This window comes from Gadus macrocephalus, chromosome 3, assembly GCF_031168955.1.
Source record: "Gadus macrocephalus chromosome 3, ASM3116895v1".
In the NCBI taxonomy this organism is placed as follows: domain Eukaryota; kingdom Metazoa; phylum Chordata; class Actinopteri; order Gadiformes; family Gadidae; genus Gadus; species Gadus macrocephalus.
Window position 1 is genome coordinate 16,184,667 of NC_082384.1, and position 12,502 is coordinate 16,197,168.

Sequence of the window (12,502 nt, forward strand, 5' to 3'; positions counted from 1 at the left end):
AATTTTGGTGGAAAAAAGATGATTGACTTTATTATTTCAAAACTATTTTCTTAGGACATCATAAAAATATATCAATTTCAAGGTTGACCAGAGTGTAAAAATACCACAAACATCTTCCTGTATTGCTATCTAAACATTTGTGGGTTTCCAATCAAATGTGGAAAAATAAGGGGAGGATTGCATTCAAAGAAATAAATGGAAATTCCAACCCCTTTCGATTAGCACCATCTCGGTATTAAGTGGCCAAAGGGGCAAGGGAGGCTTTACAAAGCAGTCAATTATTATAAAATGTACAATTCCATTCACCGAGTCAGCTTCAACATTCATTTTTTCTCAAATACACATTCATCAACACATCACATTAATATAAAACCACTGGGTAATCTAATTTCCTTAAAAATAATACCTTTAACTGAATCGAAACAGACAGCGTCTCACTTCGACTGCTGTAAATAAATGTAAATTTTAAACACGATTCACAAGCCTCAAATCACAATATAACAAAGAAGCAGGCAAATAATATATTAGAGGGCTCTTCCCCATCTCCTTTCATCCACAGCAGTAAAATCATAAAAACGGAGCAGAAAGACCATCTTACAGTAGCAGTTCACAGGACATCAATAGCTCAGCGCATAAGGTTGAATTCGAATCCTGTGCCCAATAGCCAATAGCAGCGTGGTCTCCGGTGACACACCTCCAGCTGCTATACGACGCAGAAGTAATGTTTCAACTGTAACGCTTCCCCCCCCCCTGGCAAGGTGCCTTAGTCTTACTCTGGGGTGGAAGTAAATAAAGGAGGTGTTGGTGGACTAACTGGGCTTCAGTGCTAGGAGAGCTGGGCTTGGAAGGCACCATGTTGGTGGTGGTGGTAAAGAGTTTGTTGGAGGGGGTGTGGGGAGGGTTCTGTGTGCGTTAGGGGGGGGTCAGTGGGGGGGGGGAGGGGTCAGGGTCGGTTACAACCCCACCTGCCCTCCACCGCCTTACACCTCGGAGCTGTCCGAGCCGCTCCACCCGCCCGCCGACCTCCCGGGGGTGAAGCCGCTGTAGGCTGCGGACGAGGAGGTGGCGTAGGCGGCCGACTGTCCGTTGCTCTTCTCCTTCCTCTGCCGTCTCTTGCGCCTCAGCAGCAGCAGCACCAGCACGGCGATGAGGCACACGAGCAGCAGCAGGCCCGCCAGCCCCACCAGCGTGGGCAGGGTGGAGGAGTCCAGCGGGGACTCCCGGCCGGAGCTCTCCGGGCGGGGCCGCTCCACCACGAGGGAGTCGCGGCCGGGCTGCCGCTGGCTCACCACCGTGCGGTCGGCGCGCTCCAGGGCGATGTGCTGGATGTTGGTGCCGCGGCTCTTCTCCGCCCCGATGTCCTGGGCGCCGTCCGCGGGACCCAGGGAGGAGGAGGCGGCGGCTGCGGAGCGCCGGCTGCGGCGGGCTTCCTGGGGGGTCTCGGCGGGGGGGTCCACGTGGGACATGCTGTGGTGCAGGTACTCCACCCCGCGTTTGTTGCGGTTGGCGTTGTCCCGGGAGCGGACGGTGTAGATGGTGTGGATGAACCACTCGCGACCGGCGGCCACCTGCAGGGGAACCCGGGAGGATAAGGGTCAGATATCTGGGGCTGCTGTGTGTGTGTGTGTGTGTGTGTGTGTGTGTGTGTGTGTGTGTGTGTGTGTGTGTGTGTGTGTGTGTGTGTGTGTGTGTGTGTGTGTGTGTGTGTGTGTGTGTGTGTGTGTGTGTGTGTGTGTGTGTGTGTGTGTGTGTGCATCTGTCTTTGTGTGTTGGTGTGTGTGTGTCCGTGTGCATCCAGACCTGGAAAAGCGGGGACGAGGAGAGGGTGAAGCCGTCCGAGCCGGGCTGCCTGACCAGGGGTATGGCTCCCGGGGTGTCCTGGGCCAGGGTGGCCTGGAAGGACACGTCACCAAACACAGACGCCTGTGTCTCCGGCTGGGCCTTGTCCTGCACATCCCCCGCAAACACAGAAACACAAAAACTGTAAGACATCAAATGCTCTCATCCATCAACCATAAAGACCTTACTAGGAGTACTCTCATGCATCCCCAATCAAATCTATATATAAAGTAGTAGGTATACTAAATCACAGAGGAGAGGGAGAGAGTACGGTGCTACGGTGTTCGACTCTCGGGCAAAAAGATACAGGGTTGGATCCCCAATGTCCTCATCCTTAACCTGAAGGCTTCCTTGAGCAGGATGCCCTCACCGAAAGCCTTCGCTTGGAGACTGTGTATACACTGAGTGTGTGCTGTATATGTGCATGCATTTAGGCCTATGCATGCAGATATGCATGTAGGTATGCATGGGTTTATGTTGGTGGAGGGAAGGGATATACAGACATACTGTGTCCGGTTTGTTGATTGTTTGTTGACCCATCCCAAATAAAAAGAAGGTAAGAAGAAAAAGCTTGGGGACTGAACAGCAGCAGGAGAGCAGAGGGCGTGGTTACCAGGATCTTGAAGCGGTACAGCAGGGAGGGGGCGTCGGCCAGGCAGCCGTACTCCTTGTTGGTGGGGTTGTACTTGGGCACGTAGCCGTCGGCGCCGGTGCAGAGGAACACCTTCTCGATGCTGCAGGAGAACGAGTCGCCCAGGTTCTGGACGGGGTCCACCATCACACGGCCGTAGATGGATGAGCCTGCATACGTTGAATGGGATGAGAGAGAGAGAGGGGGGAGACAGACAGAGAGTTAGAGAAAGGGGGAGAGAGATTGGATAAGGTTGAGTGGGAGTGAAGTTTTCTCACTCAACATGAGTTAGACCCATGTGACACTGCTTCCGTTAAAATAAGGAGCCAGACATGGGTCACTGCATGATGTACGTATATGTACTGTATGTGTTTTGTATGTTTTTTTTTGGTTTTGTATAAGTTCTGTATATGTTTTTTTTTTTATATTAAATATCGAAATAAAAATTTGTGCAAATAGAATCCTTGAGCGTGAAATTCAGCTCTATGCAACCTTAAGTAGATTTCAACCAACATAAAAAACAAAAGGAGAACAATACGTGGTGCATTTTCTGAGTCTTCAATCTCTTCTCGAGCTTCTCACAGCCAGTCAGTGTGACGGTTTTCATTAGCTCTTAATTAGGCTCACCTGTGTCACCCCTATATTATGGTGCACACATGGGGCCTGGTTACATTTCTCCCTCCGACGGACCAAACCCAATCAATGAAAGGACTTGCCGGTGCTTCTTTGGATTCTTTTTTTGGAACCATCCAGACAAATGTGACCGACAGCTAGCAGACGGTGCAGTAAGCAACCCAATTTGAATTCTGTCATGAAGTGATTGAGAAAGTTGGATCCGTTTGTGCTGTTGGCCTCAGGTGAACCATGTTGTTGAGTTACTGCTGCTTGTGTCTTCAGTGCGGTGTTGTGTATATGGTTCTGTGTTGACTTGTGTGATAGGTCATCTGTAAGTGGGGTTTGATTTGGGTTTTCCAGTAACGTAGTGTGTTGACAAGCTGCCTGACTTGACTCTGGGGGGGCCCCCTGTGGCCCCCCCAGAGTGTGTGGGTTTGGGTGTCGGTGTGTGTGTGTAACGGGTAATGACTGCTCTGGTAATCGTTTTAGAAACTATTGCATAATAGACAATTTATTTGGCAAGAAACGGCAATGACAAAGCAATAACTAACCTGTGGAAACGTAAACTACCAAACAGTATTTGGTTCCTTTTGACAAGCTTGTCAGCATCCCACAGCATACCATGATGCTCTGCTGGTATAGCCCTGTCTTGCTGTACCATACCATGATGCTCTGCTGGTATAGCCCTGTCTTGCTGTACCATACCATGATGCTCTGCTGGTATAGCCCTGTCTTGCTGTACCATACCATGATGCTCTGCTGGTATAGCCCTGTCTTGCTGTACCATACCATGATACTCTGATCCACCAGTACATGGATGTATAGTACAATGATGCTCTGGTACCAATATACCCCACTTGGGTCTAGTTCCATGATACGATTGTGGGCCAGCCCTGCTTTTTCTAGCATGATGCCTCCTGTCCCAAACTGCAACAGACGGGTCATTTGCCTGACGTGTAACAGAAGGGGTTGGCCATGGTCAATTAACCAGTGGCTGTGATGAATAGTTTGGTTGATCTCTTAAAGAGGCCAAATGTAACAATTGGAGTGATGCCGACATTTTCAGGGAACATCTCAATTTGACTAGTATACTATAACATTAGTCTTTGAGTTGATGTATTGTATTTATCATGCTGTGTTTGGAATTTTTAGAATTGCTCTTAACATGATTGAATGATTGTTCTTTGGCTTGCCAGGAAGTCTATAAAATCCTCAAAGCATTAAGTGCATGACCCGAGTTTAACGCTAGATGGTGCTGTACTCTATTTTTAGGTATGTGAATGCCCTTTTTAAATGTTGTCACTGGTAATAAAATGCTCTCTTCCAGTTGGCGGATTAACGGGTCCCTCCAAAGGAGAATATGAGGACGAACTAGTGTACTGAACCTACCACCTGTTTCATAAATGAATATATTTTGGGTTACCATGTTGGATTTTTGCTGGAACGCCAGGAAAAGGTTTCATAATGAGAAATGGAAATAGAAGTGGAATCTGACTGCAAAATGTTATTTCATAATCTTAAAGAGTTTTGGCATCCCTAGCTTGCCCTTGGCCATTGAGTAAAGTGTGGCAAGACAATATTTATACTTTTTTTTACAACTTGCTTTAACAAGCAAGTACAGAATAATATTGGGCGTACAAGTTAATGCAACTTTTTAAGCCTTTCAGCTTTCCTGTGTGTTAGACATTGGTGTGACATACCCAATATGGACTGGTGCCCAGGTTGTGTAGATCTATTTAAAATGAGCTGTGGTCCAGTAATTTCCAAGGTTACCTAATGGGTGAAGTTACGGGTTGCTTCATTTCTGTGGCTTCAACCTTATATGGGCGTATGGAACATTTAATGTGAATTTAATAATCAGAAGTCCACAGCAGTGGAAAGTCTTTATTTCAGTTCACCTGGGGTCAACGCTCTTACCGTCTGAGAAGGCAGCGTCGGTGCCCTCTCCAAAGCCCATGGAGCCGTCAGAGAGCCAGATCTCCTTCTTGGACAACAGGAACATCTGTGTGTTGAGGCTGAACTCTGCTGCCACGGGGTCACTCACCTGGAGAAAACAAGGAGTTGGCATAGGATGCCATGTTGGAAGTCTGCAGGGCTGCACATCATCTACGATAGTTGGACACTCGGGAATAAAATAATTCATGCTAAAACTTATGACTGTCTTTTTTCAACAAACGACTGGCGTATATGCATCAAATGAATGCATAGTCTATGGCCTGAACCCTGATGGTCCAATCCTTGAACTATTTGCACTCCCTGTGAATTTCTTTAGATAATACTTGGCAACAATTTCCCGTGTTTCTGTATGGGCGACCTCACAATCAACAGTGTGCTATGACTGGAGGTATTTGGAGCTATTGAAGTTATTCTATTGTATATTGATGGAAGAGACTGACCTGTTGGAAGCGGATGTCCATGTCGAAGGTGATGGGCTCCCGGGGGTGACAGACCGGGGGGATGCTGAACTCCCCGTTGGGCGACGCGCTGCAGGGAATCATCTTCACTGTGTAGGTTCCAGAGTAGTCCCGAACCTAGAGAATGAATACACAGAATACACAAGACGGCATTTTTCAGTACGTTTTTCCTATGAACATGATTTGCAGACCTAAAACGGGTCATTGAAGTTAACTTTCCTACTCTGAGTAATGTAATAAAAATTGTAAAATAATATAAGGTTAAAAAATATCTTAACTGAGCCTTGAATTTTGTATATACATTTCAGTTATTCTTATACTGGATACAACTGAATGCGTTGGGGCTGGGTGGGAACTCACAGCGAAGTCAGAGATGAAGCTCCACTGCTGCATGGGCTGATTGTAGGTGGGCTCAGTTCTGACCAGTGCCAGGGTGAAGGTCAGCCCAGGGTGGTCGGCACAAATCACCATTGAGGACTGACTGGTGCCTGGGAGAACATACACACGCGCACGCCACAATTAATGATAGTTATTTTCAGAGTATAATTTTCTGATAGTTGCATTAAAGACAGCTCCTTGATATCAAATATATCATAAGGGATGTGTCCGTCACAATGTAAACTGATCACAGGTAACCAATCCCAGGTAACTAATCAAAGTATCCCAGGGTCTGCATACCTGGATGAGACATGACAAACTGTCCCCTGTAGCGAGCCTCGGTCTTGAAGTTGACCACCAGGCGGCCCTCCTCGTTGATCCTCATACTGGTGGGGTACATGGCTCCTGCGAAAGCAACAGCACAGTTCAGGACCTCCTATCCAGTGTTTCACTTCGAGGTCGCGGCGAAGTACATGTACATGTTGTTGACCAATAGTCGCCAGCAGGGGGCAGCGTTAGTCAGGAGCAGGATTGTGTAGTGTAGCGGTTGTAATCAATTAATTTAGATAGCAATATTGATTCATATATATATATATATCTTTTTTATCTATTTCTGTCTCGTGTGCTGTAGTATTGCTCCTATACGACTCTCTATGGGCTGTTACTCACGTAACTCGAGACGGAAGTTGGATTATTAATTTAGATATATAATTGAAAGATACTTCATCCCCAAGGGGAAATTAAAGCGTTAGAGTAGCTCACACCAGTAGCACAATAGTCTTATAATATTGAAGTAATTGACAGTCAAATAAACGAAATATAGGCTAATTGTATTTTTATTTAAATACTAATTTAACTGACCTATGCATGGTAAGCATTTGGGCAGATTAGATGAGCATGACGTTGTTTAATGGACGAGTTCCTCAGAAAATACCAACGATTAAACAGTGATTAGCTAACAGTGAACGCTGCGATGACACATACCCTGGAGCTCCGCCTCCGGAGGGCTTCCGATACCGTCCTGCCACAAGATGGCGGTGTCATACACGAACGTGAGCTTGAGTTCCGACTGCAGGTCGAAGTGCTGCCAGCCACCCACGGCCACGGGCGAGTGGAAGACGTAGGAGACGTGCAGAGGCACACGCAGAGTCACGTAGGACTGCACCAGGTTCAGCACCTGCGGGAGGGACATGGTTGTTGGATCGATGAGGAGGGACGACGTGGGGCATACTGAAGCACACCAACAGCCATGATATCATGTGGTATTTCAGAGCAGTCGTTTTAGAACTGAGAGTCGTGACTTAAAAGTGATTCACAAACATGTAAAACGCTTTTTCAGAAATATATGTGCATGCCTGAATTCCTTGTCTGTTTAATTTGATCATTAGATCATGGTTGAAGATGAAAAACCTGGAATACAACTGCTTCTTTCACTGCACAAAAGAGGGACCCCCACCCCCCTGGAAGGTCACCTTCACATCAACAGCTCCGTGTACCCTTTGTTGCAATAGACTGTTTATTCTGTATGGTGCGGCGAGCGGATCCGAGCGGTTTCCCCTACCTGTCCGTCGGTGCCGATGGAGCCCCCACAGTCGTTGAGCAGCTCGGACATGTCGTAGTAGCTGGTGAACTCCCAGAGGCACGCCTCCAGGTTGAGGTTGCGGTAGAAGCGCAGCGAGTTGGTGGAGCGCATGCCGGCGCTGTACTGGTAGGGCGAGGTCTCGCCGATGATCTCGGGGTTCTTGGTGGCGTCGGTGATGAAGCCGTGGCCCGTCTGGATCTCGTTGAAGTCCAGCAGGTTGGAGCAGCGGTGGTTGCCCACGCGCGTGCCGTCCGGGCTCAGGGTCAGCTCGAAGTTGGACAGGGGTCGGGTGGAGATCACCGGAAGCATGCCTGGGGGGGAGACGGACGGACGGACGGACAAAGCGAGGGAGGGAGGGAGGGAGGGAGGGAGGGAGGGAGGGATGAAGAATAACGGCCACAGGTGAATGGAGGTCAAGTAGTTCTCGGGGGACTTTTGGGGAGCCAACGAGACGATGTCACGATGTGACCACGATGTCATGGTCACAGGGATGTGTTAGCTCTGTGGAGTTTTGGAGGCACTGTTGAAATGCTAGCTGTTGTGCACTGGTAAGGAAGAAAAGCCAACACTGATTCCCACAGCTACTCTGCACAAAGGCCATTTGTTTTCTTGAGACACCAGGTTGTGCAGTACTTAAATTGCTTGTAGCTCCAGTTTTGATTGTATGCTTTGATTCGGCATTACTACTCGCTTTTGGGCTTAAGCATCTTCTAAAGGACCAAACGTGAATGTGTTTGTTTTTTAGTTCTTTATTCTGCGTGTAAGAACGTAGGGTGCCCCTGGCTCACCGTCCATGTGGGGCATGTTGACCGTCAGTTTGATGAGGTTGGGGAAGTCCGGGTCGTCGGGGCCCGTGTACCGGATCTTGGCGGAGAAGGGTTCGGCCCCCACGGTGCCGGGGACCCGAGGCTGGCACATGCCTGCAGAGAGAGAACATCGCCCATGTAAACCGCACGCCGAACCAAACAACGGATCTCTGTGCAATGTGTATGTTTGGTGTGTTGCCCGCAGAGAGGGCACATTTGGCGAGGGTCTGTTTTATTCTGTGGGGGGATGGAACCAATGATAAGAATAACGATACGAATAAAAATCGAATCACTCAATAATCCTTCAATACAACTCCGAAGGGCCAGATTGGGTGTCGTCGAGGCAGACGAACGACTACATTTTCAAAAAGTTGAATGAGCAAACTACTACAAAAAAATATCTCCCGAAATCCATGCACAGCAACCCTACGTCCCCCTCTCTCCACTCACCCTCCTCCTTGCTGACCACGGCGATGGGGCTGGTGAGCTCCAGCCCGGCGTCTCCGTTCACGTTGAAGGCCCGGGCGGCGCACTGCAGCCTGGAGCCCGCCTTGAAGTAGATGGAGTCCAGCGTGATGGACTTGGTGTTGGTGAAGAAGGTGTTGGTGTCCACCTCGCGCATGGGGCTGGTGACTCCGTCCGAGCCGGTGGGGGCGCTGACCATCCAGCGGTACTGGGTCAGCGTGTCGTTGATGTGCTCCGCCGTGCAGATGGAGCCCGTCTTGTCAAAGTCGTGGTACTTGGGGTTGCAGGCCTGGTGATGGAGTGGAAGGGACACATGTATGGGTTTGAGCAGAGGTCTTTTTTTTTTTAAAGGATAAAATGAAGCTATATGGAGATCACAAAAAATAACCCTGACAAACTAAATAATACATTAACACTGCATTTAGATTTTCTTTTTCAAAGTCAACTGAATCAAAGCATGCACTGGCGATCGGAGTAACTACTTGGAGTAGTTGGAGTAAACTAAATACACAAGTTTGCAAGCAAGGTTTCTTAAAAAACAACGGCACACTCGTACACTTGACAACAAACACATCGGCCACCGCTTGACAATGACCTAAGACGGAAGGTCACAACAAAAGGAAGGCCACAAACTGTCCTTTTCGTCCTTCAATCTCATATTATTTTTGCGGTCGCTGCTCACCGTGACACACACGACGGGGTAGCCGGTGGGGGGGCGGGGCTTGTCCTTGGTGCGGGCGGTGTCGTCGTACATGAGCAGCGAGACCACCTGGGGCACGGCCGGGAAGGTGACGTCTGCCACGCTGTCCATCTCCTCGATGTACACGATGGCCTTGTTCATCTGGCCACCAGGGGAGAGAAGATGGAGGAGGTGTCTTTCAAATAATTTTTTTCAACGGCACAAACACAGCGATCCAGGGTGTGTGTTGGAATTTGGTATCGGGGAGGACACAAACATGGAAGGATCGATTTTTCCTTATTCCAATAATTATTAAGTACGATTCCCTCTTTGCTTATAGACACATCCTTACCATTACCAACCCAAAAGATCACCTATGAAAATAACTGACACTCATATCTCACATCTTCATAACGAAAGTTGGCGAGTGTGGGTGTGTATGACCGGGTTGAGCGTCCAGTATGTGTGTGTGTTTCTGTGTCTGTGCGGGGCAGAATGCTGTGTAGTTCTGTTTATAGGTCCATCTATGGAGGCTGCATTCCGGGGCAGCATCTCATTCCAGGGGGAAAAGCTTTTTATAAGGCCCTGATTCGACCACGCTGACAGTCCAGGCAGCTGCAGCCCGGCGGCTATTTTAACTGTGGCCGGCGACCACGGACGCATGCGCACGCGTGCAGCTATGGGGGGCATACTTGTGCATGCAGGGGATATTTTTATGGTGTTTATTTGAGTGTCCGTGTGTGTGTGACTTGTGTGTTTGACTATGCATGTTACTGTGTGACGTGTAGGCGACTGTGTGTGTTACTGTGACTGTGTGTGTGTGTGTGTGTGTGCGACTGTGTGTGTGTGTGTGTGTGTGCGTGTGTGTGTGTATTCATCTCACCTGCATCTCCGCCACCATGTTGTCGTCGGGCTTCATGTGCACAATGAAGGCCTCCCTCATCTCCCGCTGGCCGTCGTATAAAATCTCAATCTCCACAAAGTGCTCCTTATCGCCCTTCTTGAACACCACATCTTAAAACGGAAACACACACACACACACACACACAGCCATGTTGACCTTCTCACATAAACACGTTCCGCCCTCCCCAGCCCTGGAGGTAGCTGACATAGTCACACAGACCACTCAGTATGCTGTCTTCACACGTTGCTACAAATCCCCACGCCTTATGGACCACGCATTGTGATTCCTCCTTCGGCATCCCATAAACTACAGCCCCCATTCTCCAGTCCAACCCTCTCTCTCTCTAGTTCTCTCTCTCTCTCTCTCTCTCTCTCTCTCTCTCTCTCTCTCTCTCTCTCTCACCCTGGGACAAAGGGTTGTAGTCCTCTCCAGACGTGGCCGACCCGTCCTTGGTGTGCACCCTCACCACTGACACCTTGGAGGTGTCCCCCAAGCGCAGGATGGGGATCTTCACCCGGGCCAGCTGACCTTTGACCTGGGGCTCGCGCACGCTGTACTTGATCTCGGAGAAGCGGATGATGGGTTCTGCGGAGGAGAGAAAGAAAGGGAGAATGTATTGTTGTTGTTGTTTTTGAAGGGTGAGGGTTGGGGGTCTCGACTGACATTCAGGGTGAGACTCGATGAAACTTGGCCAGGGCAAAAGTAGTTAATATGATGACTACTCACTACTACCATACTTAAGATGGCATTAGCAATACCGCAGCCATTTCAATGAACTCGGACATTTCCAGAACTACAATCACCCGTCAGTCTTAGAACTTACTGTCTTTCTCATCGGTGACGGTGACGAGGGCCTCCTTCTGCTCCCCGAGGGAGGCCCCGTAGGGGGACTTGCTCGCGGGCGATCCCAGCACCAGGCGGAACTCCTCGTCCTCCTCATGGACCGAGTCGTCCACCAGCTTCACAACGCATGGCTTCTCACTCTCACCTGACGAAAGAGGAGGAAGAGGTGGGGGAACGCACGCACGCACGCACGCACGCACGCACACACACACACACACACACACACACACACACACACACACACACACAGACACGCGCACACACACACACACACACACACACACACACACACACACACACACACACACACACACACACACACACACACACACACACACACACACACACACACACACACACACAGGGACAGACACACACACACACACATCAGACATTTGAGTAGAGGAAGACTTGAGGAGCTCCAGAGATAGAGACATGATACATAGATGGATGAATATATAGATAGATATGGCATGATGTATACATGGATACATAGATAAGACACGTATACGATAAGATATAGACATAGATAGATAGTGTTTGTCCACACTAATATGGATACATTAGAAAAGGAGAACCTTCTGTCCACCAAGTCTCAAGCAGATGCACTGCGTTTTGAAAATGCTTCTGAGAATTCCAGTACGGAGAGAACACCTTAGACCCAAAAAACAGGTTTTTACATTTAGCCACTCTAGCCTGTGTGGTGTTGAGTAGCTGCCATACAGACAGGGAGACAGACAGACGGACAGCCGGCTGTACCTGGTAAAAAGGTGATGATGGAGGCTGCAGTGTTGGGCTTCTCGTCGTAGTCCATCATGACCTGGGCGGAGCCCTGGCGGGTGTAGCAGCGCACGGTGGACTGCAGGCTCACGTCTCCGCTGCGGTACACCAGCGCCCGCACCTCCCCGTCCGCCTCGTCCACCTTGTAGCTCCCCTCCTTGAACTGCACCTTGGGCACTGCGCACACACACACACACACACACACACACACACACACACACACAAGGAGGGGGGGTTGAACATGGAGCCTATGGTGTGAAGCTACAAAACTGTTTCAAATGAATTGGAGAAATAAGAGTAATGAGCTCTGTGACTTTCATCATTTGTTTCTGTGTTTGTGTAGCTGCATTCAAATGTGTGTTTGCAGACCGAAGAATTGAGAAAGGTGTGTGTGTGTGTGTGTGTGTGTGTGTGTGTGTGTGTGTGTGTGTGTGTGTGTGTGTGATTCTCTGTGTGTGTGGATGTTTTTGAGAATATGCATTCTGTGTGTGTGTGTGTTTTTGTTAATATACGTGTGTGTTTGTTTGTGTGATGACACTGTCTATATGTGTGTGTTTGTTTGTTTG

At 49.0% G+C, this 12,502-nt stretch overlaps 1 protein-coding gene and 1 long non-coding RNA gene across 2 annotated transcripts in view; one reads left to right on the forward strand and one right to left on the reverse strand.

Moving 5' to 3' along the window:
- Nucleotides 1-2: 2 nt before the first annotated feature.
- The window catches only part of frem3 (Fras1 related extracellular matrix 3), a 35,458-nt gene continuing 22,958 nt past the window's right edge, over nt 3-12,502 (reverse strand). Inside the window, exons 9-24 of the mRNA XM_060046266.1 lie at nt 11,916-12,113; nt 11,137-11,301; nt 10,716-10,898; nt 10,293-10,423; nt 9,413-9,571; nt 8,716-9,019; nt 8,248-8,379; nt 7,439-7,770; nt 6,862-7,054; nt 6,178-6,282; nt 5,860-5,987; nt 5,482-5,616; nt 5,003-5,129; nt 2,453-2,640; nt 1,801-1,947; nt 3-1,568 (exon numbers count right to left, since the gene is read on the reverse strand). Coding sequence (XP_059902249.1) covers nt 981-1,568; nt 1,801-1,947; nt 2,453-2,640; nt 5,003-5,129; nt 5,482-5,616; nt 5,860-5,987; nt 6,178-6,282; nt 6,862-7,054; nt 7,439-7,770; nt 8,248-8,379; nt 8,716-9,019; nt 9,413-9,571; nt 10,293-10,423; nt 10,716-10,898; nt 11,137-11,301; nt 11,916-12,113 — 3,215 coding nt within the window. The 3' untranslated portion in view covers nt 3-980. The remainder of the gene's footprint in view (nt 1,569-1,800; nt 1,948-2,452; nt 2,641-5,002; nt 5,130-5,481; nt 5,617-5,859; nt 5,988-6,177; nt 6,283-6,861; nt 7,055-7,438; nt 7,771-8,247; nt 8,380-8,715; nt 9,020-9,412; nt 9,572-10,292; nt 10,424-10,715; nt 10,899-11,136; nt 11,302-11,915; nt 12,114-12,502) is intronic.
- LOC132453462 (uncharacterized) lies at nt 3,040-5,235 on the forward strand. Its single transcript, XR_009524704.1, has 2 exons — nt 3,040-3,255; nt 4,950-5,235. It is a non-coding gene; the product is annotated as an uncharacterized LOC132453462 (long non-coding RNA).